Source organism: Thermomyces dupontii (assembly GCF_041956625.1).
Source record: "Thermomyces dupontii strain NRRL 2155 unplaced genomic scaffold VTN31scaffold_9, whole genome shotgun sequence".
Lineage (NCBI taxonomy): Eukaryota > Fungi > Ascomycota > Eurotiomycetes > Eurotiales > Trichocomaceae > Thermomyces > Thermomyces dupontii.
The window spans coordinates 781,265-808,201 of NW_027192315.1; the positions used below are offsets into that span (position 1 = coordinate 781,265).

The 26,937-nt window shown below is 49.6% G+C and overlaps 12 protein-coding genes across 12 annotated transcripts; 5 read left to right on the forward strand and 7 right to left on the reverse strand.

Moving 5' to 3' along the window:
* Positions 1 to 561: 561 nt before the first annotated feature.
* Positions 562 to 1,782, forward strand: VTN31DRAFT_7486 (uncharacterized protein; the record flags this gene model as incomplete). The annotated part of the gene is made up of 3 exons (XM_069408212.1): positions 562 to 649; positions 708 to 941; positions 1,019 to 1,782. 3 exons carry the CDS (start codon positions 562 to 564, stop codon positions 1,780 to 1,782), a joined length of 1,086 nt encoding a protein of 361 aa, XP_069257984.1.
* A 260-nt stretch (positions 1,783 to 2,042) lies between these two features.
* VTN31DRAFT_7487 (uncharacterized protein) lies at positions 2,043 to 4,127 on the reverse strand (the record flags this gene model as incomplete). Its single annotated transcript, XM_069408213.1, has 10 exons — positions 2,043 to 2,216; positions 2,276 to 2,339; positions 2,398 to 2,635; positions 2,692 to 2,794; positions 2,854 to 3,185; positions 3,239 to 3,349; positions 3,404 to 3,550; positions 3,604 to 3,707; positions 3,763 to 3,888; positions 3,958 to 4,127. The coding sequence occupies 10 exons, from the start codon at positions 4,125 to 4,127 to the stop codon at positions 2,043 to 2,045; spliced, it is 1,569 nt and encodes a 522-aa protein (XP_069257985.1).
* A 2,572-nt stretch (positions 4,128 to 6,699) lies between these two features.
* On the reverse strand, positions 6,700 to 7,708 carry VTN31DRAFT_7488 (uncharacterized protein; the record flags this gene model as incomplete). Its single annotated transcript, XM_069408214.1, has 2 exons — positions 6,700 to 7,134; positions 7,193 to 7,708. The coding sequence occupies 2 exons, from the start codon at positions 7,706 to 7,708 to the stop codon at positions 6,700 to 6,702; spliced, it is 951 nt and encodes a 316-aa protein (XP_069257986.1).
* Positions 7,709 to 8,235: 527 nt separating this feature from the next.
* VTN31DRAFT_7489 (uncharacterized protein) lies at positions 8,236 to 9,018 on the forward strand (the record flags this gene model as incomplete). Its single annotated transcript, XM_069408215.1, has 1 exon — positions 8,236 to 9,018. The coding sequence occupies one exon, from the start codon at positions 8,236 to 8,238 to the stop codon at positions 9,016 to 9,018; it is 783 nt and encodes a 260-aa protein (XP_069257987.1).
* A 241-nt stretch (positions 9,019 to 9,259) lies between these two features.
* On the forward strand, positions 9,260 to 10,603 carry VTN31DRAFT_7490 (uncharacterized protein; the record flags this gene model as incomplete). The annotated part of the gene is made up of 1 exon (XM_069408217.1): positions 9,260 to 10,603. The coding sequence occupies one exon, from the start codon at positions 9,260 to 9,262 to the stop codon at positions 10,601 to 10,603; it is 1,344 nt and encodes a 447-aa protein (XP_069257988.1).
* A 466-nt stretch (positions 10,604 to 11,069) lies between these two features.
* On the reverse strand, positions 11,070 to 11,549 carry VTN31DRAFT_7491 (uncharacterized protein; the record flags this gene model as incomplete). Its single annotated transcript, XM_069408218.1, has 1 exon — positions 11,070 to 11,549. One exon carries the CDS (start codon positions 11,547 to 11,549, stop codon positions 11,070 to 11,072), a length of 480 nt encoding a protein of 159 aa, XP_069257989.1.
* Positions 11,550 to 14,987: 3,438 nt separating this feature from the next.
* VTN31DRAFT_7492 (uncharacterized protein) lies at positions 14,988 to 15,623 on the reverse strand (the record flags this gene model as incomplete). Its single annotated transcript, XM_069408219.1, has 1 exon — positions 14,988 to 15,623. The coding sequence occupies one exon, from the start codon at positions 15,621 to 15,623 to the stop codon at positions 14,988 to 14,990; it is 636 nt and encodes a 211-aa protein (XP_069257990.1).
* A 1,910-nt stretch (positions 15,624 to 17,533) lies between these two features.
* On the forward strand, positions 17,534 to 18,208 carry VTN31DRAFT_7493 (uncharacterized protein; the record flags this gene model as incomplete). Its single annotated transcript, XM_069408220.1, has 4 exons — positions 17,534 to 17,691; positions 17,754 to 17,922; positions 17,980 to 18,076; positions 18,135 to 18,208. 4 exons carry the CDS (start codon positions 17,534 to 17,536, stop codon positions 18,206 to 18,208), a joined length of 498 nt encoding a protein of 165 aa, XP_069257991.1.
* Positions 18,209 to 19,198: 990 nt separating this feature from the next.
* On the reverse strand, positions 19,199 to 20,323 carry VTN31DRAFT_7494 (uncharacterized protein; the record flags this gene model as incomplete). The annotated part of the gene is made up of 3 exons (XM_069408221.1): positions 19,199 to 19,709; positions 19,763 to 19,870; positions 19,956 to 20,323. 3 exons carry the CDS (start codon positions 20,321 to 20,323, stop codon positions 19,199 to 19,201), a joined length of 987 nt encoding a protein of 328 aa, XP_069257992.1.
* A 785-nt stretch (positions 20,324 to 21,108) lies between these two features.
* On the forward strand, positions 21,109 to 22,235 carry VTN31DRAFT_7495 (uncharacterized protein; the record flags this gene model as incomplete). Its single annotated transcript, XM_069408222.1, has 4 exons — positions 21,109 to 21,612; positions 21,682 to 21,737; positions 21,791 to 21,938; positions 22,020 to 22,235. The coding sequence occupies 4 exons, from the start codon at positions 21,109 to 21,111 to the stop codon at positions 22,233 to 22,235; spliced, it is 924 nt and encodes a 307-aa protein (XP_069257993.1).
* Positions 22,236 to 22,696: 461 nt separating this feature from the next.
* On the reverse strand, positions 22,697 to 23,439 carry VTN31DRAFT_7496 (uncharacterized protein; the record flags this gene model as incomplete). The annotated part of the gene is made up of 5 exons (XM_069408223.1): positions 22,697 to 22,711; positions 22,766 to 22,899; positions 22,955 to 23,047; positions 23,105 to 23,179; positions 23,412 to 23,439. The coding sequence occupies 5 exons, from the start codon at positions 23,437 to 23,439 to the stop codon at positions 22,697 to 22,699; spliced, it is 345 nt and encodes a 114-aa protein (XP_069257994.1).
* A 607-nt stretch (positions 23,440 to 24,046) lies between these two features.
* VTN31DRAFT_7497 (uncharacterized protein) lies at positions 24,047 to 24,817 on the reverse strand (the record flags this gene model as incomplete). Its single annotated transcript, XM_069408224.1, has 8 exons — positions 24,047 to 24,127; positions 24,184 to 24,200; positions 24,274 to 24,371; positions 24,425 to 24,436; positions 24,504 to 24,520; positions 24,574 to 24,605; positions 24,662 to 24,709; positions 24,781 to 24,817. The coding sequence occupies 8 exons, from the start codon at positions 24,815 to 24,817 to the stop codon at positions 24,047 to 24,049; spliced, it is 342 nt and encodes a 113-aa protein (XP_069257995.1).
* Positions 24,818 to 26,937: the final 2,120 nt, after the last annotated feature.

The following is a 26,937-nucleotide window of genomic DNA, read 5'->3' on the forward strand; positions in this document are numbered from 1 at the left end:
GCGAAGCACGCTTTATGACTGTTTCACTCGAAAGTATCGTGCTCAGGATCATGAGAAGATTTTGACTGGTGCCAATGCGCAAGTCTGGCTTCGAACAATATCTGCTGGATCTAGTTAACCTATTTCGAAATCTGGAACAGAATCTCAAAAGGAAAAGAGCCGATCAAAAGATCATCCAAGTCCTGATGTGAGTCGTCGCTTCAGGGGGAGGCAGTCAACGGAGGGGTTGAGACTTGTCATTGCGATGATAAGCAGTCAACTTGCATTGAACTGAATCGAAGGACGACGCTCTGGAAAGGAGGGCTTCATGGATAGCGATCAGATTCGATTCCATAGACTTCTTGCCTGTAGCCAGGTCCGATGCTAACAAGTACCTAGTACTCATAGGTTTAAAAAAGTTTTGGCGAACCCGCGGCTTAAGACCTCCTATCTTATCGCTGACTTCAACCAAGGTTATTTGCATGAGTTGCATCATCTCGCCATCGCAGCTCCGTATTCCACGCGCCGATCGCAAAGACTCTTGATAGGATTCAATCTGACTGCTATTAACAGAAAGATAAAATGCATCCGACCGCTCGCTGCCTGGCGGCCAAGGCGCCCGGCTTCTTCAAGCGCAGCACAGAGGAACTAAGCCGGTTGACGCGCATAGGTGAGCATTGCCCTCATCAACTTGTGCTCTTGGTGCCAGAGCTAAGGCGTCGCTGCAGCATGGAATACGGAGACTTTATCCACACCAACGAAACCGTACTATCTCCTCGATTTTGAAGATGAATCCACCGTCGCGGCCTGCAAGACGATGGCGGACCGTGCCGTCGGGGGTTACAGCACGGCAAGCCTGGACTACGTTCCCGCGGACCCGGCGACGGGCGAGCCGGCGCATGCGCGGTTTCATGGAAGTATTTCGACGAAGCTGCCGCCAAACTGGCGGGTGGAAAGAACAGGTGTGCAGAAGTCCCAGCACGAGGAAACCGCCCCCGGGGGGAGAGAAAGTAAGGCTAATCAAAACGGTCAATGGCAGGCTACGCCGCGTTCCGGAACAAAGACCGCGGATACTGGTTCTTTGGTCGGCTGTATTGGGACGTCGACCCCTACGCGTACCTCGCACTACGAGTTAAATCGGACGGCCGGCGGTACACGGTGAACATCCAAAGCGACACGATCGAGCCGACAGACATTCACCAACACCGACTGTATACACGGCACCACCGCGTGCAGTCGCCATCACAGTCATCATCATCATCGCCCCTAGCAGCCGCCGCCGAGGCAACCGACGACGACCTCACCGCCACTCTATACCCGAACGGCATCCCGCCCGCACTGTCGGACATTCCACCAGCGGAAACCATCATCTCCTCAGGGTCGACAACGGCCACAATTACCCCGTCCGGCTCATCCTGGGAAACGGTGCTCCTTCCGTTCCACGCGTTTGTGCGCACGAACCACGGCGTTGTGGTCGAGCCGCAGACCTCTCTGATCAAGCAACGGATACGAAGCGTGGGCATCGGGCTCACAGATCGCGTCGAGGGGCCGTACGATTTGCGGATCCACCGCATCTGGGCGACGAACGGAATGAGCGAAGAGGAGATTGAGGAGGAGCGAAGGATCTGTGGCCCGAATGCGTTGTCTGTGGACGAGGGCGTACGAACGGGTTGGGGCTCGAAAACGAAGACTCCATTCTCGTCGTCGTCATCCTCCGCAGGAGAAGAGACGCAGATTGCGGAGCGGCAGAAGAAGCCGACGGTCAAGGGGCTGAAGGGGTTGAAGGATGAATGGGAGCAGTGAGAGCCTCGACTTGGGTCGAGTCTCAGAGATCCAGTTAGTCAATCGAGTGTATAACTGAAACTAGAAGTTTGTAATCACGAGATTAAGAATGGCTCGACCATATCATGCAAGTCCCTACTCTATGACGCTGAATACGAGCCGACTACCTGTGATCGTGACACATGTCGTTGCTCATACATCAGAAATCCCATTTGACAAAAAGAAATAAAAAAAAAATATTAATAACAAACAACCATGAAGTGCTACCCATTACTAGACAATCAAGCACCGGAGTTGCGTGATTCGACATGAGTAACTGCGGCTTCCTTCTCGAGAGTAACATCCGCGACCTGGGCTTCGTCGCCATCGAAGATCCGGGCAATTTCCTCCAAGGTAGGGCCACGGGTTTCGACGTAAAAGAAGTAGACGAAGAGGAGTTCGACGAAAATCCAGATCTAGTAATCTTGTTAGACAAGGACAAGGCCGGCTGAGCGGAAGAAAGAAGGGAAATTACCGTGTAGAAGAGGGACAGGTTCCAGTGATGGGGAAGATTCTCCCAAGCAATCGGGTTCGTGTAGCTATTTCATGCATGTTAGTCCTGTTCGTGGGAGAGGGCTGGAACGGCCAGTCACGCACTTTCCAAGAACCAGCGCGGCCTGCACGGTCAGGTTCATGATCATCAAACCCTTGGCACGCAGTCGGAAGGGGAGAATCTCCAGCGCGTACGCGACAAGGAGACCAGACCACGCCAGGGCGTAGAAGATGTTGAAGCACCAGACGAACACGACTTGAGGATAGCCGGATGTCTTCACGTCCTGCGTTCGCTCGTAGATCGACGAGGTGACCGTCCAGGCGAGGAACATGAGCACCATGCCTTTGGCGTTGTTAGTTCACTTGGCATCGGATTAACATCCCGGCTTTTAAACGTACCAGTCGTGGAAATGAGGAAGAGCGGGCGTCGTCCAACGCGGTCGACGAAGAAGGCCGAGGTAACACTGACGACCAGAGACACCAGGGTTTGTCCACCGTTGAGCTGAACCGGGTGTTAGCGAACAAAAATAGTTTGTGCGAATATTTCCCTGATGTCCGTACCGGAATCTTCTGATTCTGCTCTGTAATACCCATGCTGTTGTAGATCAGGTTCATGTAGTTGCTGAACAGCGCATTGCCGCTGTACTGAGAGATGACACCGAGGGAAACCAACAGAGCCAGACGGTAGCGGTTTCCACGCGTCTTTATGAAGTCGAGGTAGCTGCTGTTCTTCTTGGCTTCGAATTCCATCCGGATGGTAGCCTTGATCTCCTGGTACTCGAACTGAACGGTGGGGTGGTTGACGTCGCCATTCGCATGGTACTTGGCAAGAACATTCAAAGCATCATCGTACCGCTCCTTAGAGATATACCAACGAGGTGACTCGGGAGCCCCTGCAACCAGTCAGAAACAGCTGCAGAAAGTCTCGTCAGGCGTCGTCACTGACAGAAGATGAAAGCTCCCTGAAGAACGGCAGGGAAGATCTGAAGCAGTGTGATCGACCGCCACGACCAATCGTTCGGGATAGTCATCGTGGCCCATGCCAGCCACGCAACAACTTTGGAACGCTGTCAGACTCGGACCAATCCGTGACTTGACGAGCAGTACTTACTGAGGGCGCCCAGATTCCACAGGCAGTTGTAGATGGCGGTGACCTTTCCACGGTGCTGGGGATGGCAAATCTCGGTTAAGAGCAGGGGGGATGCCATCTGGGCCAGCGAGTTACCGAAGCCGAGAATCGCACGACCCGCGACGTACACTGGTCCAAGTCAACTTCTGCAGCCAGAAACTCCCGGAAGAGATCACACATACTGCCGTAGCCATTGGCAAAAGCACCAAGGAGACCACCCAGGGTCATGAGGACACAGCCAACCATAATGGGGACTTTGCGACCAAACCAGTCGGCCATGTAGGGACTGCGACCTTGTCAGGGCAGATACGATAAAGTTTTTGGAGAGCGCGGCAACTCACACGATGGGAAAGCAGGCCAAACTGCCGATCTGATAGACAGCGTTCATCAGACCAAGCTTCGAGCCGGTAGGCTTCTTGAAGTAGTCCTGCCATGAGTCCATGTTCTGGGAGGTATTGAGCATTTGACTGTGATCAACCCGTTAGCTGCTGCATGTCGGTGCCATGTTGGGCTTTCCAATGCTCGATGTTCCGTACCCATCGTAACCCGTGGTTGCGGATGCCACGCAGAGAACTGCCGCCCAAAAGTAGAGCTTCCGCAGACCCGGATCTGTCCACCATTTGACCTTCTCAAGCTGCGGCGCCCCAATCTGGGCGATCTCAACGTCCCCCTTGAGGGCGGACTTCCCGACGGAGATCGCCGGCATCGTTGCAGCGTGCTGGTGATTGCACTCTGTCTTCTATGCGGGAGGGAGTTCTCTACCGTCTGTGCCTGGGGTGCACAGAGATGGCCGTTGAATAATGACTAAAATGAAGGTAGAGAATGAACTGAATGGTGGTAGAGGTCTACTTGGAGCAAGAGGGGATCTCTACACGATTATTATATTTGACAATTGACAATGTCACCCGAGCATCCTGTGATGGAGTTTTCGTGGTGGCTTGTCCCATTTCGACTTTAACCGTAGCAGATTGCTCTGGGGACGGACTTGGTCGAAGCTTCATCTTCGGAAGCGATTGGACCTCCTTTCAGCCTGGGCAGACCCTGTCAGGGTGCAGGTTACGCTAGCTTTTTACCCTAACGTTGTTGCAAAGGACGAAAGGAACAGGGTTTTGTGTTGGGAAGCTTTTTGAAATTCTCCACAGCGAAACCGGTTGTGGAGTCCCACGTTTCCCCGGATTTTGGTTTTCCCTTCCCGCTATGTACTCCCATTCCCCAAAAGGCCTGAACAGGTCTGCGGAAGGCCGGCAGCCACCGTTGATGAAATCAATGGGGCCAACCCTTTTCCTTGCGCCATGTGCAAGTTGCCAACCTTGGCCAGTTGGCCACCACCAACAGCCACAGCGCCAAAAAAAAGAGCCAAGTTTTCCTCCAAGGGCTCACCTGCGACTGAGTGGACGAATCCCGGCTAAAAGCGACATTCCGCGTGGTGTCAGCTTCTCTTGCCGAGTGAGTTTGTCTGCATAGAGAGGAAAATGCCGAGTGGCCAAACTCTTTTCCAGAACTCAGATCGAACGCATCGAGTTTTGAAACTGTTTACGAGTACAGTACTACTCAACCTAGTCAGACTGAGCGCAGGGAAGTCGGCAACTCGTGGATTTGCAACGTACTATCCTGTGCAGTCTGCGCTTGTCCGGTTCTCCCCAGCTTGGCATTAGATAGGCGAGATACGGTTAACTCGCCACGAGTAATTTACTGAATGGTAGTGTACTAAGTCCGCCCGCAGTGCTGCGGGTTCTCATGGGCTAAATTCCGAGGCATTCGCGACTTTCCGCCCTACGAGTCAGTCGAGGAATGTCTGTGTAAGAAATGTGTGAAAACTGAAATCTGATAACGAACTCCTGCTGTTTTCGGAGATAACTCTAACAACAACCGGAAAACTGGCTGTAATGTTGTTACCGGCTAAATGAGACCTCAATCAACAACCTCCTTTGGTGCTCTCCGTATGTACTGAAGCAGGTCCTCATACTCTCACAAGTCGATTCGAATTCTGTCAATCATTCCAGTCCGATTATCCCTGTGCAGCGGATCAGCAGATCGTTTCCGATCTGCCAAATCGACATGGTTCAACCGGATGGAGGATGGTTGATGCTTGCCGATCTCCCTTCGGCGGACCATCATTAGCCTGTTGTGGAATTACTGGAATCAAAGGAATCTAATCAAGCTCTGTACGGAGAACGTCACGATTCAATTTACCCGGAACACCCACTGTGGAGCTTGTCTGAAGCTTCTGTGCCTGAGATGCCATCATGCCATGCAGCCATGCGCCTAGTCCTGGTCCTGTTTTCCTAATCTCATCACTGCTTGGGAGATTATCGAGAATGATATCCATCCCCGGAGTCCCAAACAACAACCTAGCGCGACATCGAGCGATCGACATTTGCTGATCAAATCGAAGATCCGCGTGTTTATCCTTGTGGATGGCTATCACGAGGATAATCAGCTTGTCTACTCCGTACTACGGAGTAATGATGTAGTGCTGCTGTATTCAATACTGTAGTTACTCTGTAATTAGTGCTGCTCGATGCGCTTTCCTCTGACCGGACATCAGATCAGGAATAAAATCCAGTTCGTTGCAGCAAGGTTTGCGCTGGCCGCTGTGCTGCTGTGTCGCTGTGCTGTCCAGGAGAACCTGTTCTGGCAAGCAGGCGGAGTATCGGATCGGCTGATCAATCACTCAATTATCAAGCGTAGATGCCCAGTGGGCGGTGCTAATCAACTCGAGCCTGTTGACCAATCTTTCATCGAATGATGTACGGAGATGTCGCGAACTCAATTTCTTTGATCGACTGAGCGAGTCATCCCTTCCATGCTCTCCAACTCCTGGGATCTACTATGGCCTAGAAACTCCTACTAGACATGGGGGCAGATTCCAACGTGAACGGAGCCACAGGGCAATGTTCAAAGCGCTGTTTAAATGGTCAAATCAAGCGGCTTACATGGAAACAAGGAAACATGTGGCGAGGACGGTGAGGTCTGGAACCTCCAATTTGACCAGAGTAAACTACGAGGTCCTTATAGTGTCCTGGATACGTAGATCTGGGGTTCTGAGATGAAGCAAGCTGATCACAGCTCTATCAATCGACAGCCACGTGAGAGGAGATAAAAGTGGGTGAAGCTGAGCTACTAGCTCTTCAAGCTTCCATGCACCTTTTGTGAAGTACTTCCAGCTCTTCTACTGTGGTTAAAGGTGATGGTTGTATGAGCAATTTATAATTCACGCAGTGAATTGGCTAGCAGGAGGAACTCAACAAATGATATTGAGCACAGGAGATTGATCCTCAAGCGCTAGCAGCTGCGACAGCACGCAACCGCTCTTCTTCCTTCTTCTTCATCTCCGCCTGGATGCGAACCCGTTCCGGAACCACGTTTTCTCGCTCCCCAACAATCTTCCATCCACGAAGACGGTCAACACCCAACGCTTGCAGTGTCTTGCGCTCGACCAAGCTATATTCATTCGGATCATCCCGGTCGAAATTGAAGGGTTCCTTAAGTGCCACTCGCGGATTGGTAATGATCCGGACCTGACGCAGACTATTCTTGGAGGCCGAATGCAGCATCAATGGATGCAGCAAAATCACATCCCCAACCTTGCCGGTCATTTCAATGAAGTTGTCGCACTTCTTCGCTATCTCAGAGAAGAAACCGAGTCCCTCGTGCTGGGGCTGTTGGCCACGAGGAGTCATGTACGGCGTCACTCCTTCAGGGTGGTCATGCTTGAGAACATTGTTAGCATATTGGTTTGACTACTGAGTGATGAGGCAGAAGGCATACCAAATGCTTTGCGATGTATGGAATAGCATCCGGGCAAATCATCGTCCCTCCACCATGCTCGTCGATATCCGAAAACAGAGGGATTACCAACAATCCCTGTTCGGGCGAATCCAAGAAGTGAATGAAAAAATCGCCGTCTACATGCCAGTTCGTCAGATCCCTAGGATGTGGCCACCGACCCTCCCATTCCTTCGTGCCCAGATTGACAATGAACGAGTCGTACCACACGGAGTGCTCGTCAACGATCCGATCTTCGCCGCCGAGGAGTTCACAGATCGCTGCCCAGGCCTTGGGAGCGAATGTCTTGACAGGCTCTTGCCTATGCTGGGGCATGTGAATCCGCTCCGACGTCCAAGTTTCTTTGTCCGTGGGTGACATTCCCAGCCGTGTCCAAAGATCTTTCGTCCATTCGGCCGCCTTCTCTTTCGAAAAGCAGTTGGTCAATCGAATATAACCATATTTCATGAAATGGTCTTTCTGTTCTTGAGTGAGGGCGTAATTGTTGGACTCCGTCATGATGAACAGTCGATCACGTTGACTCCAACTCGAACAACAAAAGAGGGTCCGTGAGGAAGGTATATCAGAACGTCCCACAAAAGGTGTCTAGCAAGCAGAATTGAGTGCCATGTACTCCCAGAGGCAGGCTTTATATGTTCGAATCATGCGATCAACTCCAGTGACTCACTGCACAAGTATTGGTTACTTACTCCGTACTCTGTAGAAAATTGAAATTAGGCTGATCTCTAAGACCAATCTATCAATGATTCCTGTCCTGTTCCACAAAAAAATCTGGGGAAATCTGTGGGGATAGTGGAACTTTGTCTCCAGCCGTTTGCAGGGAAACGTGGTGGGCTGCTTGAAGCTTAAGTACTTTTAGATCGGAGAAGTTTGGATGGATCACCTGCGGGGCATCCATTCCCATATCTGCCTGCAAACTTTCGCTGCATGATTCATGCAGAAGATTCAAGGCCCTGGGCTTCACAGCCGGATAAACAGCTTCGCATTACTAATAGGAAAAGATTCCAGCAGACATCTTCTCGTGAATGGTTATTTCCAGGAGTTACTATCGGTACTACACCACTGAGTGTCACTGCTGCAAACAACCGGAACATAGAAGCAATGCATTCATGCCTGACTACGATGCACTTTCGTTCCATGGTGCTTGTCAACGAGGATTCCGCGCTGTTTGTTTGCTATTCACGTCGTCCTTTATGATCGTCACCTTGAAAGTCCTAAAGTATGGGCTAAAGTATGGGAATGGTAGCATCAACTGCACGGTAGAATTGTATGAGGCTATCAAAGAGGTGTGTCGTTTTGAGCGAGCAAAGACACGGATGCAGATGCTAGGCAGACTTTCCCTGGGTTCCAACACGAGACAACAATCACGGCATCCATCGAACTCATACCTACTTTACTTACATGCCTATGGCAGCGCTTCTGGGAAAGTTCTGGTCAACCGATACGCAAGTACGCGACATCTTAAGTTGCCGTCTCTGGAAACTCTCGGCGGCAAGCAAGGCTATGTCTTTAATGAGCCTCAGAGGAACTCTGACATGTTTGTGTTATCTTTCCTTTCTTCATCAGCGGCCTCGTGGAACCTTGTACTATCCAACATGGTTCCTCCAGCTAGTTCCAAGAAAGGGGAATCTACCTTTCAGAGCAGCTTTCGAGTCCTATTTGTCGCACCACCGACGAAGTGGGAGATGGTGGAACGAGCCATGAGCCACGACTGTGACACACTGGGACCTTTCGAGTCTCTTCGTCCATGCGTGGCGTTATCCCTTCCACATCGTCAGGTATATGGTTGCCATCCTGAGCTATCTTAAAACTTGCTGATGCATAGGCAATAAACGATGTACCTAGCTGTCATGTGTTCTCTTTGAACACTGCAAAGAGATCATTCAAACTGATCATATTGGCTTGTTGTTCCTCGAAAAGGATGCCCTCACAGAGTGTAAGGTATTCGGAACCAGTCCACGTCGCGGAGACGGGCGTCTTGCCGCAGAAGAGATGAAATTCATGATATTTGACATCTACGGTGTTCGACTTTACGCAGTTTTCACCAGAATGGAGAAGATCTACAGCGTTCTCCCTTACTATCAGCATACGGGAGCAGGCATCTCCAATCTCCTGGCCAGATTTCTGTACCACAAGATCAGCGGTTGTTGGCCGATTGATTCCATGAGTGTTGACCAGAGCGCTAGTTTTGTGCCTGGCCCAACATATGTTCTCACTTCTCCATATCACCATCAATTCCAGCTGTGGATTGTCAAGTTACTTGAGCACATGCCGGCGCCGCATGCACCTGAGACGTCTCTCTCTCCAATTGGACCATCGACCGGGGAACGGTTGCCAGCCACCCTAGAACCGGATGATATCTATCTTTTTCCGAATAGGTCAGCAGCATTGTATAGACTCCACCAGTATCTCAACAAGGCGAATGGAAATGAATTCAAGTCAGTGGCCTTTGGTCCAGTGTTCCAGTCAACGATTCATATTCTGCGCGAATGGGGAGCAGGGTGTCTTGAAATTGCTCACGGCGACGACGGCGACATGCAACAACTTCAAGAAATCTGCGAAGCTGAAATTTCGGCGGACCGCAAGGTGCAGGCTGTTTACGTTGAGTTTCCTTGCCATCCGAACTTCGAATGTGGGGACTTGTATACTCTACGCTGTCTGGCAGACGTGTACCATTTTATACTCGTTGTTGATGTCTCCGCGCGTGGCCTCTGTAACATTGATTTGATGTCTGTTGCAGATGTTGTGGTTGTGGCGCCGTTCGATGTGGTGTGCGGAATCATCGTTCTCAACCCGCTAAATCGACCTACATATCGGCGGCTGAGGAAGTTGTTTGCCGAGAAACACAAGAATGAAGTCTTCCATTTGGACGCAGAGGCGCTGGTACAAAGCGCGTCGAATTACCGGACTCGTCAGCGAACTATAAACCACAACGCAGATGTTGTAGCGACTTTCTTACAAAAACAGATCTCCAATCCATTGAGCACTGTGAGCAAGGTGGGCTATCCCCGTTTCAATAAAACCAGTCGGTACTACGAGATGTTCATGCGTGGAGCGTGCCCGGGGTTCACTCCCGGCTACGGTGGTTTGATCAGCGTCGAATTTGAGGAGCTCGAATACGCCAAGGCGTTCTTCAATGCCGTCGAACTGTACCCCAGTTCAAATCTGAGAGAGTCGGTGACGTGCATCTACCCCTATAACAGAGCTTTCTATGATCGCAGCACGGAGGACGAATCCAAAGCTGAGGGCCATGGTTGGTCAATGGCTCAAGTGCGGATTTCAATAGGCTCTGAAGATGACGAGGACCCGCTTGCGACCGTTCAAAGAGGTCTACGAGTTGCTGATGCGGTGAAACAAGCTAAGAACGCGTCTCTGGTTGTCCCAACCGCATGATTCTGCAACAATTTTCCATTGAAATCAATCTACAGTTGTGGGATGTCATCGACAGAAATCCATACTTACTGTATTTGAGTGACTGACGGCGAAGACTTGCTGATGATCATCATAGATTGCCGGCCATCTACCTGACAACTTCGATGCACGGTGATTTGCTTGACATCTTGCCACGCCCTTTGCTCATTGACGCTGACTTTGGTTTTACCACCACCGTCCACCTGTACACATGAAAGCACAGACCCAGAGACGCTCGTCCAACCAAGAGCCATGTCCCAATGGTGAACGATTTCCACATTTTCGACACCTCAAGGCCTTGAGTAAGTTTGACATCTTTGCCTTTCCATGACGGGATTTTTTCCACTTGTCAACGTGTGGCTCTGGAAAGTCTTTGCGGGGATCGTAAGAGATGGGATAGGACGGCAGCTTGAACTCATAGTCACATCCCTCGACCTGAAGGCTTCCCTCAACAAGATAAAGTGTACCCGGTCTGCGCACCCTGGATTTGAAATCTGTTGACCATGAGGTACAATCGACGAAGCTCGTTGTCGTGCGGCCTGGACCAGTATCCGAATGGTTCTTCCATTCCTGCAATTCCGAAGTGTCCTATACCCTTGGGGATCACGATGAGACGGTCTGGATGTTCCATTTCTGCAAGATGCTCGAATCCGTGGATCTTTTCTCGCTTCGTCACCTCTAAGTTCAGTTTCGCCCTCCGATGTTCAATACCCAGCACGGATTCCGGCGGATTGAGCATTTGAAGCTCCAGGTGCACATACTTGCCACTCAACTCACCACCCGGACTCGTGTACATTGACTCCTCCGGGGGGATGTGCAACCAGTCGAACTGCGCGCCGAGGTTGTCAATCTCTTCAGTATTCTCAGTAGTGGCTTTTGGTGGAAGAGAATTCCCCTTCTTCTTTGTCCGTTTAATGAAGAACTGCATGGTGGATGTCGACGCTTTTCTGTAGAATAGCTGATCATCAAAGAACAAAGAAGTGAAACCACAACAGTGTTGTTGAACAAGTTTTATCCGCTCATGGAGACCTCTGTCTTTAATGCAACGACAGCCTACGAACGCGAAGGATAACTCTACGGGAATATGCGCCATTGTCCCACATAGGGACCATACAATGCTGCGTGAATCCGGCAAAGTCGAACGCATTTCTTTCTGTGCCTCCCGGAAATGGCATTGTATCCTATTTTGTATATCACGTACAAACAAAGGAGGAACATCGTTGATACAGCCCAAAAAAAGAAGAGTAAGGACAATCACGTATCATCTTCGATATGATTCAAAGTACTGCAGAGACATGGCTAGAAGAAAGATTTCACATTTTCTAGACTAGTCGGTGATTCACGGGAGAAGTGTCATGCTAAGGAGCATGACATTTTGCATTTTCCAAGTGAATTTGAACAAGCCGAGTTGAATCATAGCTGGTAACTTCATTAACTTCATCAACTAGGGTACCTAGGTAGGGGTGGGTACCTATTTCCATCTCCAAGAGGCCCAGACCCTAAAGACCGAGAATGTACAATTGCAAACTAACTCTTCGAGGCGGAATACTGACTCTCTACTAGACCACCTCAAACGGAAATTATAATATATTAGAACCGAAATTTGCGAGCATGGAAGCTGGGTGATTGTACCCTTGCGTCGTAGAGCACCTCAACTTCCTTCGTCTAACGGGAGGGATGCAAAGCAGGAGCCGCCCCGAAGTCTCAGTACCGCCAAGAGAAGAGTTCCGGCTGTCAGCCTGTGCGCAAGAGGCCAGTAATTCACTGAGTCACCAGCCGACTCTTTAACGTGGTGGGCAGGATCTTCAGTTGATGTTGGATGTCCATCCTGCAATCGTCTTGTCACATGGCCAAATGTCGGTAGCAACTGAAATAAAACCTAGTACACTGTTGTTTAGGCCTAACTAGTACTTAACTACTAAGCTTAATCTATCTCGAAAACTGTCCCGACATAAACCGGTTGAATCAGTTGAGACGCATGTTGTAGGAGATCTGTTCATCATGGAGGAATCAGAAGAGGAATAGCTCCATCTGATACTTGAGTATTAAGAGGTACTATTCCTGGACATTGCTTCCTTGCAATTGTCCGTTTGAGTTATGACTTCAACCAAAACAACTGAAAAGCATGAGAAGGCTTTTCATGATTGTGACTTTGACTGCTTCTGCTTGACTGAACTTATCGTTGTTGATCCAGATTCGACTTGTCCATTATCTGCACGACTCTAGGATGGCTCTGTGAGATGGCCTCCGATAATCGACAGTCTTTGATCGCTTATTCATCTTCACATTTCACTTATCTGAGACCACAAACGTACATGTAAGTACTATTATGATAATCATCTGTCTGAGCTTGCACATCAGAGGATGTAGTTAGTCCGAGAGTCTTGATTGAACAATAACCCAGGAGCGAATTTCTATCGGCACTGAGGATGGCGATGGTCAAATTGCGACCATCGATGAGCCCTGCGAGTTGTAAAAGCGTAAAGGCAGGCTACGAATGCGTCTGGAAATTCCCCGGCTGTATGACTTCTGCATAATCCTCTACTAGGATTAAGCAACCTGTAGCTGTAGAATTTCATTGACAAGATCGTTTGTACTGGAGCGACTACGGAGTACTGGTTACTGAATCTTCAAATCAGAACCTCCTGGTCATTGTGTGGATTGCCCACTATCTAACAATTTTGATGCACACTAGTTTGCTTTAAAGGCCTTGCCATGCACATTAATGCTCGATTATTCACCTCCACTGTCCAGCTGCACTCATATGAATGAGCATGGATGTTAGGGCCTGCACAAGTCTCTGCCTCAGGCTACCAGCAGGACTAGGGCTCAGTAGTCACATGACCTACTCTGAGTTGTCCTTAGCAGTTTTCGCCCTTCCTAGGACTCTGTTTCTCCCCATCCTTGGTGTTCTGTATATAGCCTGCTCTAGATAGACGGTCTACAGATGAATACTGTGCCTATATTTGAGGTTCCTGACAGGACTTAAAGATACTTCCGTAATCAAGAGCCACGTGTGGTGATCCACGATGTCCACAGACTTTTCCCTCAAGGTCTCTTGGGACAACTTTGGCATGTCTGTCTTTAATTTCAAGGCGTGTCTTCCTTTTGATGATCAGGCTCGGCCCACCGGTCAATGCCGTGCAGCTCTGGTAAGACCTTCCAGGGATCGTAAAAATAGTAAAAGAGGGCAGCTTGAAATCTTGGTCACATCCTTCGATCTGGAGGCTTCCCTCGACAAGGTACTCCCAGATAATCTGCGCTCCTCGAATGCGGAATCTATTGATCATGAGATGCAGGGGGCGAACATTGTGATCCTCCGGCTTGGGCCAGTAATGGCCAAACCGTTTGAAATAACCTTCATTCCTGGGGTCCACGACGAAATGGTCTGGATCAACTTCTTCAAGTGCTCCGATCCGAACTCTCCTCTTTGTCACGGATAGTAGGTTTAGTTTTGGTCTCGGTTTTTTAGTTTACGACACGGATCAGGGCGGGTTAAGCATTCGAAGCTCCAAGTGCACATGCTTGTCGGTCAACGCTGCGCCCAGCATGTCATATGTGTACCTGACTCCCCTGGGGGGATATGTAACCAGCGGAACCGATGACGGAGCTTGCCAGTGTCTTTACAGATCCCAGTCATGGTGTCCGGTGGGGAGGCTCCCCCAGTATTTGCCTGTTCAGTTGAGTGCTCCAGGGTGGTTGTCTAACGCTTCTCTGTAGAAGTGACTGCTTGATGAATCAAGAAGAGGTATCTCGGCAGTGAAGAAAGTATTTTCTGTGAGCAAGTTCATGGAGAGCTCTGCCTCCTTATTTATCCACGACAGCAGGAGTGAGCAAAGGGTGACTCGACGGAAATGTCCATCAGTCTCGGTGTGATTAGTGTCGATATGGTGGAGAGCTTTCTCAAAGCACTCTCGAATGCTGTGGGTATTGGTAAGATCGAGTTCGATCCTTTTTGTCTACAAGTGATGACGTTGCTGCCTTGTTTCATGAAATGATGCAAAGGTGTTATTCGCTGAAAACAAAGACAAGCATCATGAAAAAAAAAAAAAAAAAAAAAAAACTAAAACTAGGCCATTTTTTGCTCATTTCAAACCAAGAGAAAAACGCATGATGGCAGCAACTAGGAATAATTACGTCAATCTATTCGAAAATCCAGTGATCAGGGAGAGCTCAACATGCTAATGTGAGCATAACCTTTCATGTCTTCTACGAGCACAAGCTAGCTCCAACATTACCTCCCTCCATACCCCTTGGGCCCTACACGTACTCGGGAATTCCCCATCCTACTCATCCTTACTCATCCTACTGGAGTAAACGGAAAGCAGGTTCGCAACGAAGCTGCATCTCGAAGTATTTGTGCTTGTCAAGGTTGGTAGTAACCTAAGATATTTCCCTTTCCACAAAAAGGTTTCTCGCATTTGTGAACGTGTGGCTTTGGGAAGTCCTTCCGGGAATCGTAAGAAATGAAGAACGACGGCAGCTTGAACTCATGGTCACATCCCTCGACCAGGAGCCTTCCCTCGACAAGATAAATGTAGCCGATCTTCGCGCCTCGAATGCTAAATCGATCGATCATGGAGTAACATTGATGAATCTCGTAATCATGTGCCTTGGGCCAGCATCTGACTGGTTTCCTGATTTCTTGAGTTCCGAAGTATCGTGCACCTCCGGAAATCACGTCGGGATGGTCTGGATGATCGGCTCCTGCAAGATGCTCCAATCCCTTAATCTTTTCCATCTTTGTCACAAATAAGTTCAATTTCGTCCTCGGATGTACAAATCCCATCACCGATTCCGGCGGATCAAGCATTTGAAGCTGGAGGGTCACATGCTTGTCGATCAACATCCCTTCCTCATTTTTGTACACTGACTCCTCTTCTGGAATGTGGAACCAGTTAAACTGCGCACCGAGGTTGTCGATCTCTTCAGTGTTTTGAGTAGGAGTCTCCGGTAGAAGAGGATTCTGCCCCTTCTTTGTCCATTTAGTCAGAAAATTCATGGTGTATGTCTGGCAATTTCAGCGCTTGATGAATAAGAAGTAGAATCACAGCAGTGCAGTTGAGTATGCCTCGATAGTATGGAGACTTCTGCTATATATATATATATGACAAAGATAAGAGAAGTAAGCAAAAGGTGACCATGAAGCTGCCCATCGACGTCGTGGACTTAGGCATCAAAATATCACAGAATGCTGTGTGACTCTCCTGTAATGTCGAATGTACTTTTAAATGACTACAAACAATGGCTTTGCTTCCAATCTCGTAAAACCACGTCTTGGAGAACTTGCAAACAACGCAGGCATGTTTCTTTATACAAGCCAAGCAAGCACAATAGTAGTAGTAAACGAAGTCAAGCCATCCTCGACCTGATTTAAAAGTAATACAGGAATGTCAACGAAGGAAAACACGCCCGTTCATAATGGCCGAAAAGACAGGATCAGTTTCGGAGACTTGATAATCCAAGAGAAACCATGATGCTGATACGAGCATCAAGCTTCAGAATTGATCAAATCTTTGAATACCTTACCTACTATTCTACGGAGTAGTCACTGCGAGATCAATGACCCAGAATGCACGATTGCAGATATACTCTTTGAAATTCAATACTAGCCCTCCATTAAACCACCTCAAAGAACTTAGTAATATACATCATAACTGGAGTTTGTGGACATAGCACCGGGCAACTGTATCCCTGTGTTTTGAAAGACCCTCGGCTTCACCCGTCCTACTGAAGAAAAGGAAAGTAAAAGTTACATTTTGAATTCAGTATCACCATGATTGAAGTCTCCGGGATATCAGTTCGTGAATCAGCGACCTGTGTCAGTAGTTCGCTGAGTCTGCAATCTCGGACGTGCAAGTAGGAGGCTGCTCCAGCTATTCGAATATCAATGAGTCAGGAGCCGGCCTTCTGAGATGGTGGGCAGGCTCTTGATGCTGGAAATGCCATCCCTGCATGACAAAGTTCTATCCCACGTCTTGAAAGTACTAGTACTACTAGGACATAGGTGGGCAGAAGTGAACTGAAATTTACAGTGCGGTTTACTGTGCCAATACCCACTGACAAGCAGAAGAGACTCGACTCACTTGAGGCTCGAGCGCCTGAGAACAGTCTAATTTGGGCTTCGAGGCTTGCCCTAGAAATTAATACGAGTAGGCACGTTGCCCATTGGCTGTTCAGGATATATCACTATATCGAAAATTACACAAAGAATGAAATGTGACGAAAATTTAGTAAAGAACCTTACAGTGCTTTGCCTAGAATAGGTATGTTCACGTTATTAGCTTCAGAGCCCGCAGTCAGCTATTCGTGGTGGTTCGAGCCCCACTAATAACAAACGTTGTAATTGGTTAGCTCTCACTTACCATACGGTCATACCTGTCATATCGAATCTCAAATTTGCGCTAACAATGCTGCCTCGGATTTGTAATATCGCTAGCCCTAGACATCTTGGATAACGAACCACGGTACGACTCCCGTCAGGGACGCGGGTAACCACACGACCAATCCCGATCTATCGGTCCTATACAACTACTAAGCCAATCTTGACAGTTATCCCGATGTGCCTATCCCGCTGTTCCCGATGCAAACCGATCGAACCGGTTGAGAAGCAAAGTACTGCCACTATGTACTAAGCCCTCTTCCACGAAGATTGTCGTCTGAAACTCGGTTCATCACCATGAAGGGATCAGAAGAGGAATAGTTGCATCTGATACTTCGGTTTTAAAAGAGACGTCTTGGCCATCATAATCTCACAGTCGTTCGTTTGAGTCGCTACCTCTTCAACGAAGGGAGAAAGAATTTTCATGATTGTGGCTTTGGCTGCTTCTCGTTTGAGTCGTTGGTTACTGTTGATCTTAAAAAGAATCGCTTTGTCCAACTTCTGTACAACTCTAGTATAGCTTTGCGAAAATGGCTCCGGATAATCGACAGCCTTTGATTGTTCATTCATCTTCGCTCTCGACTAATCGGACAACACAAACACAGCCCTCCAATCGAGAAGAACTCGATATGACTGGCGAGGAGGCACAGGCGAGATTCGATCCTGAAGCCTGCCTTTTTGTGGGAAAGTGAGCAAAAACAGAAAACCACCACAGTTGTATTCCCATCATTGTTGACTATTTTGCCGAAGCCTATCAATTCAGCAACCGCCTAGCGTTCTTGTGAAGGACCTGCAAGATTTCTTTCGAAAATTCGGGCTATGTTATGCCCATGTCAAATATAGACCGCGAAAACAGCTGCAAAACGGACACGGCTCCAACTCACTAGCCACCTTGCCTAGTGCATGGGTGCAGTTCACGGTGGGTGGCTTTTTCCCCTCCATCAGAATCTTGTTCTTTTTCTGATCTTGCTTTCAGGTTGCAGAAGATGCCAACAAAGCCCTTGAAAGCCATTCACAAAAACCTTTTGAACTACATGGCCGCCAGCTGCGTGTGGAAAAAGCCCGTGGGCAGCGTTAGTAGCACCACTGCTGTCAGGTTCCCAGTCAGTAATACTGACCTTCTTTTCGTAGGAGCTGCCCAGCTCATTCCCATGAGTGGATACTATCATGGTTCACTGGTGCCCACTCCTTTTTGGTACTATTAATTACTAGTGACGGTGGAAACTAGAAAGTGGAACTATAATCCTGAAATTTCGCCCTCTTTTGTGAAAGACAAGGCTGTAGTTATTGCCAGAGCCCATAATTCCAAGGCTGCTCGCCTGTCATTTACCCACTCACAGCAGCTGCCAATTACGGCCAAATCAATTCAGCTGTCACCGCTAGAGAAGCTTACTTAGGTTCGGTGGTTAGTTGAACCATGGGGTGCGTACACTGTCCACTATACCTGGCGGCATTCCCATAAATCTCTAGAATCGCTAGCATATATTGTTTATCTCCGATAAACAATGCCTGAATCGATGATTTGGTGCCAGCGAGAACATACGTCACCATGAATTTTCCACCAGGTACGATTAGTGAAACCAGGGCTCAGATGGTCACGTGACTATAAGCACGACTCTCGCAAATTCGCAGCTGTTGAATGCGTAAAAGAGATACTATTACTGGTACTGAGCCCTTATCAAGCCAATGGCAATGTTAAAGTGGCAGGGCGCCGTAGCTGATTTGTGGTGAATGCTTGTTGATGGCAACCAGCGTGATGAAGCTTAGTACCCGAATCAAGCCCAAGTTGGATAATTCTCCGGCGACAATTTGTTCTGGCTGAATACTACTGCTAGGGCTCGTGGATGAGGGAAGCAGTGAGTGAGCTGCTCGCACCGATCTATGAAATTTGACTTTGGCGCTGCTAAGATATGAGAAGTGGGACAGTAAGTTATCCAGAGATGAAACGAAAGGGCAAACTCTTACGGGGATTTTGAACGTTCCAGGCTCCGATCTAGTCACTTCTTCCAAGCCAGCAGGGTAGATCCAGTGTACTACCTGGTTATCTCGAAGAAAAAGATGGGAAGAGTGATCGGCGCGTTTCGATTCATCGTCATGCAGAATAATGTACACAAGAAGCTAATAATGCTACAGGGCGGTAGATGGAAAGTAATGCCACCAGATCTACCAGACGGATATGAAGCACGGCACGGCTCTTAGATCTTCCCCCCTCCCTGCATGGAGTCCTTGAACATTTCCAGCCTCTCCGACAGCGTCAGCCCCGGCGCAAAGAACGGGCTTTCAAGGTCCTCAACCGTCGTCGGCTTGGCATGGCCCCAGATTCTCCACTCGCGCTCTTCGCCCATCCACATCATCTTCTGCACAACGATGTACTCGGTGCAATCCTGCGTCTTAACCTGCGGTGGGTTGAAGGTTTCTTCCTTGGAAACCCTCCGCTTATCTCCTTTCACTTGCTGGGTCGTTGTTGTTGTTTGGCGGCTCGTGATGCGCACAACGACCTGGCGGATGCCAGAATCGGGCACTTCAGGGATCTGCGTTGCGCGGTCTGAGACGACGTGGCAGCCGAGGAAAACGGTCGAAGGGCGCCGCAGATACTTGTCAAGAGACCATGTCACAATCTCGTTTGGGGCACGCTTGTTGATCCGCGAGGCAAGACTTGTCGCGAGGCCAGGGCAGCAGATCTTCTTCAGGCCTTCGACGTCGCCGCTATACAATGATCAGCAAAATGGCTGCTGACTCGAGATAAGAAATACACATACCTTGCAAATCGCGTGTACATCTCGCGGTGAAGGTCTCGAGCTATTGTTCTTCGTTCCTTGAGTCGCAATGGGAGTGACTTGTTGTAATACTTGCAGTAGATAATGACGCTGCCCGTCCCAATCAGCTCCGTACGGTCTCAACCTTGCAGCCACGACAATGGCAATGCATTGCCCATATATGTATGAGACTCACGATAGAAAATTCTGCAGCCGCGTCTTCCACCACAACCACTCCATGCGCAACCGTTCCCGTGGCTGCTTGAAAATGGATGGCATCTCATGCCATACCGGACGAATGAATGTCCCCGGCAGCAACCCAAGATCCTGCGGCACAGTTGATGCCCTCAACTCACGAAATCTTGTCCGCATGCTCGGTTCGGCCGGCGATTTCACGCTGATCGATTGAGAAATGCCCTTGAGTTGCGGAACGGCGGTTTGCGAGAATGCCCGGCATGGCGCACAGGAAACGGAGGTCGGCGGCAATCGAGAAGTCCGAACAGGTATTTGGATTTGAGCGAGTGCCCTCGTGGAGGGCATTGTGAGCCCTGTAAATGCAGCCATTTCTTCCCCGGTCAGATAATCTTTCGTGACTGGCGATTCTTGTTTTTTTTCGATCACTTCAAATAGCGTCACGTGATTTACAAAAGAACGCGACTGACCGCCTTAAGGATTTAGATCTCCATCGAGCAGCGCTCCTCTTCGAATCATTTCAAAGCATGAACCTTTCTCTTGATTTCTACAGAGTAGCTGGCTAGCTGCAGACAGGTTGGCTCAATTCCGAGAGATCATAGCATTCACGTAGGATTCGACGGCGGCATCTGGTATCGGCGCCTCTTCCAGCGGACAGCAGAGACTGCCGCCAAATGCCGATAAGCAAGAATCAGCAAGGAAAAGTGAAAAAAAAAAAAAAAAAAAAAAAAAAAAGAAAAAAAGATTATTGAACGCTATAATCTGAGCATTCGAAACATTCCGGGTGCTCAGGGCATGCAGACCATACTAGTAGTAACAAAGGCCATGCCGCTCCGGTAACAGGGTCTGGCCGATGATGACATCGGACTCTTCAACTCTTTCCTATCATCCTGGACAACATCCGAAGCGACGACTCTCTCTTCGAGCACCCACGCACCAGACGACGCCCCTCTGCATTAGAACTCGATAGCTTCGTACGCGACTCACTTGGACCCAACAAACACGAAAGTCTGGCGACCACCGGTGATGTCCCGAGTGACCAACCGCCTCCGCCGTACGAGGCCACCGAATCTATCCCTTTGAACGCGGACGGCGCCTCTGCTGTAGAACCGGCCAGCCTTACCGATGCGCCTCCAGAGTATGAAGCCGCCGCAACGATGACGAGCGAGGCTGGTCCTCGCCGCGACGACATGGGCCATCACAACCCCATCGACGAGTTCGACGAAGACTCATCCTCTTCCCCGACCTTGACCATCGTGCCCGATTCTCCGCCCTCCTCGCGCTCGCCCTCCATCCCGGATCTCGATGCTGCCCAGCAGCGCCACGAGTCCACGACAACGGCCAATATCGGCGGCCGATCCAAAGATTCAGCGGCCTCGTCCCCGTCACACCAGCGGCCGTCTCTCCACCCCCGAGTCGCCGTCATTCTCGGCGTCGACCGCAAGTGGTATATTCCTCTGATCGTCTGCCGAGCTTTGAGCGTCGTGCCGGCAGCGTGGTGGGGGTTGCGGTGTGCATTCACTTTTCTAGCGGAGCTCCTGCGCATCCGCCCTGGTATGTGGCGGGAGGGATGGATGGCAGCGGTCGTGGGCAGCGGGATAGCAGACTGGGACGTGGAGCGTCGATTCCGGGTCACGGAGGTTGCGTTGGCAATCATGTGGGTATGTTCATTCATTGTACCTTGCTCGCAATTCTCAGGAAGGTAGCCTGCTGACGACGAGTGATTGCAGTGCTGTGCCTCCGCCTACCTCTCGTACTTCTTCATGGACTGTATGATGTCTCGTTGGTGTGTATCCTCGTCTCGTTTGTTCAGACGATACAATCTAACAACCAGGCTAGGCTCTTAAACTACAGTCCTCCGGCAGTCGTGATCCGTCTTCTCGCGACAAACGGTCTGATCGCCTACCTTACATCCTGGGTACTGTTTCTCTCCGGCGCATCCTCGGACCCGCGACTGCTTCTCCCAGCCTGGATCTCGATCACAACGGTAATACGGACTCCCATCCCAAAAAAGAATGGCACAATGTGAAAACTAACATGCAGCCTGCGCTGTTTGATTTCATTCTAGACCCTCACCTTCCTCTACCACGCAACGCAGAACCATGCCACGATCAAACGCGAGACCACCGCTTCGCTCTCCGTCCTCTCGATAGCCAGTTATATCAGCATGTCTTTGTTACTTCTCCAGCTTCATTTGACGCGGGATAATGAGCCCGAGGTGCCGGCTTTCGTTATGGGGCAGAAATTCTTGGATTGGATTCGGCATACTACATCTTCATCTTAGTCGTCATCATATTCTTTTATGATTCTATAATATTTGTCAAGCGGGTTTGTCTGGTGTTTGGAGCAATCTTGTTAAGGGAATGTCTTCTTTTTGTTTTCTTGAAACACACAAACAGGCGTAACAACCAATCATAAGCATAAATCGCATTGCACCGAAAGAATGGACATGGCTGCCTATGGGTATCTACAGAAGCTTCGTTCCAGTCGTCATCCCACGTCAGATTCCAAAGGGGAGTCGCTCTGTCCTCCACCTCCCAGATCCGTCGATGGATTAAGGCACGACGCTGGATTGGTCCTTCCCCTTTGAAACCGCCCTCTTGCCAACCTCACAAGATACTAAGGGAGGCGCAACGAGCGGTTTCCAACATGCCAAGAGACGATGGACAAGACTTTTCTAGATCACCCTAGATCCCCTCGGGGATGGATCTGTCCAGAGGGAGCGACCGGACGCAGCGTCAGGTTTTAGAACCCATGGACCTAGTGGCATCGTCAGCCGGCGATGTTATCATAATGAGTTAGGATGATACATACCTTGATGGTCTTGGCATCAAGGTCAAGACCCTCCTTCTTGTCCGTCAAGAATTCCTGAACATCCTTTCGCTGATCACCCTGCAGCTGAATCACCTCCCCCATTTCACTGTCATGGACGATGGTGCCATTGCAGGCTGCTTTGTGGTTAGCCTTCAGGTCCATCGCTCGGTGCGCGTCATCGATACATACCAAACTTCTTCTTGATGACCTTCAATATCTTCTTCTGGTCGAACTTCTTGGGCAGCCCCTGGACGGTGGTCAGGGTCTTGCGACCATTGCGCTCTATTCATCGTTAGCAAACCTGACTCGAGAATACAAATTGGGACGGGAAGCACGTACGTTGAATTCGTATATGGATGTAATTCTGAGACTGCTTAGTCTCCCCAGTGTCTTCGTCGGCTTCGGCGAAGGGGTCTGTTTGAGGGCGTTGTGGTCAGTCTCGGATCAACGATTGAAAGGATCGCTACCCCGCTTCCTCGCTTCCACACCCCAAAGCGTCATCCATGCCCCGAAACATGTCTGTCGATGCGAACAGAACATTGGGCACGGGATTTCCACGACAGAGTGTCGTGGTACGCAGCATGGCGGTGGCTGGGGCAACAGTGAAGCCACGGTCGCAGGAGTTGGGGGGGAAGGGAGCACTTACCGAAGGTCTTGAGATTTTCGATGGACATAAACCCTGGCTTTATCGGAATAAACCTAGAAAACGAAGTCGAAGAAGTTGACGAGATGGGAGAATAAAGCTCGGTCGCTCTGTTCGCGAAAAGCGTGCTGATCACCGAGGTCGACTGAGTGGAGAGATGGATGTTTGCAGGAGGAGGAAGCCAGCCTCAGTATTAAATTCAGGATTCAAAAAGGCTGAACGAGGGGCGAACACCGCCGAGCTTAGTCAGCACAGTGGCCAACGCAGTGATTGGTCCAGGCCACCTCAGAGGTGGGGGGCGAGATTCTTCCACTTTCGACTGCGATGCAATCATGATCGCGGTGAGTCGCTTGAGTGTCAGATCAAGGCTTTCAAGCTGCACGGACTGCTGGCTGGACTCGCCACAAAGACAAGCGATTCCCCAGACCCTCTGCAGCTGCGACCCAATCACAGTAAAGATTACAGCACATCATTCATGACAAGTTGACAACTGGCCAGCCGGACTTTTTGCTGGTCCATGCTGGTCAAATTCATCCGTATACTACTGTACAGCACACAAGGTTGGAATACGATAATACATATGCTCGCGTGGTTATTCTTCAATGCGAAAAGCTCCCTTCCCAACACTGCAGTACACGCTATGGAGATGGCGACGGAGTAGATGTCGCTGTTGATGACTTCCGTAACTGGGCCGGAGGTAAGAACAAGGGCAGATAAGTCTTGTGACAGCGTTAGCGGGCACTCTGATCGTCGAGGGATTCCGGAACACACATACAGCCCCCAGTGCCATGACTATAAAACCATGCCACCGTTAGTGCCCTTCGTAGCCATATTGAAAATTCCGAGTGCTGGTGAGGGAACGTACCTGACATGAAAACGTTCATATAGGCGGGCGTGGCAGACGTTTTCTTTTCTTCGGGCGTTTCGGCCAGCCAATTCTGAAGAGAGATCACCACGGACACCCTAACGTCGTCGGTAAAGAGCCTCCAGTATCCGAAGTCCCAGTGAATCCTCACCATCCCATCAATCTGCCCGAAATCGTCACGTATGAGCCGGTGTAATCATGCGCAATGCCTGCGATACTGGCCGACATACCTGTTCCTCATGAACATCTGATGGTCGTTAGCTAGTTGGTCGATCGCAACCGCCAGGGTCCTTGACTTACCGCCATCATGGGCAAAGTAGTCGTCATGGCACCTGTGCCTGGCATCAGCAAGTGGAAGCCTCGCGTGCACCATCGCAGATATGAGTACCTCCCAAGTCCGAGTCGTTGTCCTTGGGCGGATCCACGTACGGGATCACTAAAGTCATCCCATGTCCGGTCAATTCGCGCGTTCCTCGCATTCGCAGGTGTAATTTTCCGAAGACATACCAAGATCCGCCCGGCGCATGTCTTTTTTGGACGCCATCGTGAAGCCACTCTCCTTCGTCTCTCCTCCGTACTCCGGACACTGAGCACCACAGCTACTACGTCCCGACACTGCGACTGCGATGCGAGTCTGGAACTCCGGATCGGGACGCACGTGCGACGCTAACTTCTTACGGTTAGCATATTCACTAACCTAATATAGTAGTTTGTGGCCTGAGGTATCCGCATCGCCTTGCCGACGTGCGGATGAGTACTTTCGGCCAAGGCCGAAGTCTGGGTTGTGAGGACCAGGTACCCCTGCAACCGTCCAAACAGTACGAGTACTCCAGCTCCGGCTGTCGCTTACAGCAACCCAATTTGGATACGGATTCCCATTCAGTGACAGCCACATTTTGAAATGACTTTTCTTCCAACCGTTAAAACGTGAGGGTGCGTCCTTGGAGCACGGTACGGGGTAAAGACGGCTCTTCTGAGCTTGAGTACTGTAACTTAACCCAATTCAAATTGATTCGAAGTTAGGCGTCTTTCTTCTATTACCAAACAGAACGAAGCTTCGAGTTCGATCAGAGACCGGCTCAGCCCGAAAATGTGTTGCCGAATACGTACCGTATGGGAAAGGGAACTGGGATGGACGTGAGGGCAAGCAAATTGCCCATCTGGCTTTTGATCCCTCGCCCTGAGGCGGACACTTTGGTTGATGACCAGGACATTGAATGTGGCACATACCAGCCGCTTCTCGCATCATCAGCATGACCGACCCAACGTCTTGTGAACCATTCACCAGCCACCACTCCGAATTGTGGAAACAGTACATACTCGTTTCTCCTCGTCCTGAAGTTAACGGCCCTGCAGCCAGCCAGCTTCTCGCCTCCTCTCCCTCAAAAGGTTGGGTCTCGGTTAGTTCGGCGTGCAATGATGAGCCACAGCGCCCAGAGGACAGTGACTGGCACTGGTTGCAATCCACAACGGAGGGATTTTTTGAGAAGGGTAAAGTGCTAGGTAAGTCCTACGGTATGGAAGCCTAACGGAAGAGGTCTCGAATGAAATCATCCTTGTCAGCATGACTACTCCACATAATCACTTGCAGGTTCGATTCAAATATTAGCTCTCGCAAAGTATCCGAGTCGTTGAATAAAAAATGGATTTCTGAGTGCTTCACAGTGTCATCGCATTTTGGGCCTGTCGCACGCGGCCACATTATTGAGGGATAATAAATAACACCATGCCCGGACGCATTTCCGGCCACTTGAATGCATAACCACATAATCCAACATCAAACGACGCAATCAATAATAATAACTGCAGCTGATGACGCATGGGGGTTTTTCCGCAGGATGATTTTTGGGCGTCTATGGGGCGAACGGGCCTCGTTGTTGGAGAGGAGTATACGGATTACGGAGTACCCTTTGGAATTTGCCTACGATTCGAACGCAGCGGCAGATTCGGTGCTGGGTTACTTCAGCCTTTGATACTGCAATCTGAGTGTCTGATTCAGACAGAGCAAAAGGCCAATAAATGACCCAGACGGAATTAGAAATTCAATAATCAATACTACAGTGGGCAACATAAGCTCCTTCTTGGTCGTACTAAAAAGTCATACAATCATCAAGAGTGAAAGTACGAGAAGTAGTAGTAGTACGACTACTACATACTCCGTTCGTCATGAACAGAGGCTGAGGAGACAAACAAAGTGAAAGATACGCATGTTCTCAGTCTCCCGCTCTCTGGAAGATTACCCGGTGAAGAGAGCCGGAGTCACTTGATGGAGGCGAGGAGCATCTGTGCATGATCGGGTTAACCGGAATGACCGCGGTGCTGAGAAAGTCAAATGACAAAAGTACATATGGAGTACAACGGTGATACGATACCGTAATCTACTCACTGAGCCAATCCGGCCTTCGCATAGTTCATATAGTTATGAGACCATAAAAATCGCCGGTTATCGTATGAATCTACAAGTACTCGTACTCGTATTGTAAGTATTTTACACTACTTTACCACCCAAACTCCATCGCATATTCTCTAGTCCAGTCGTTCGAAGCGTAGTTTGCCATCGAAAAGATCAAGTTTCACTGCGTCCCTTGCGCATCTTTGTCCTCTCTCGTCAAGAGCACGTTGCTACTGGCAGCATTTGCCACGCTGCCGTGCTGCCGTCAATCT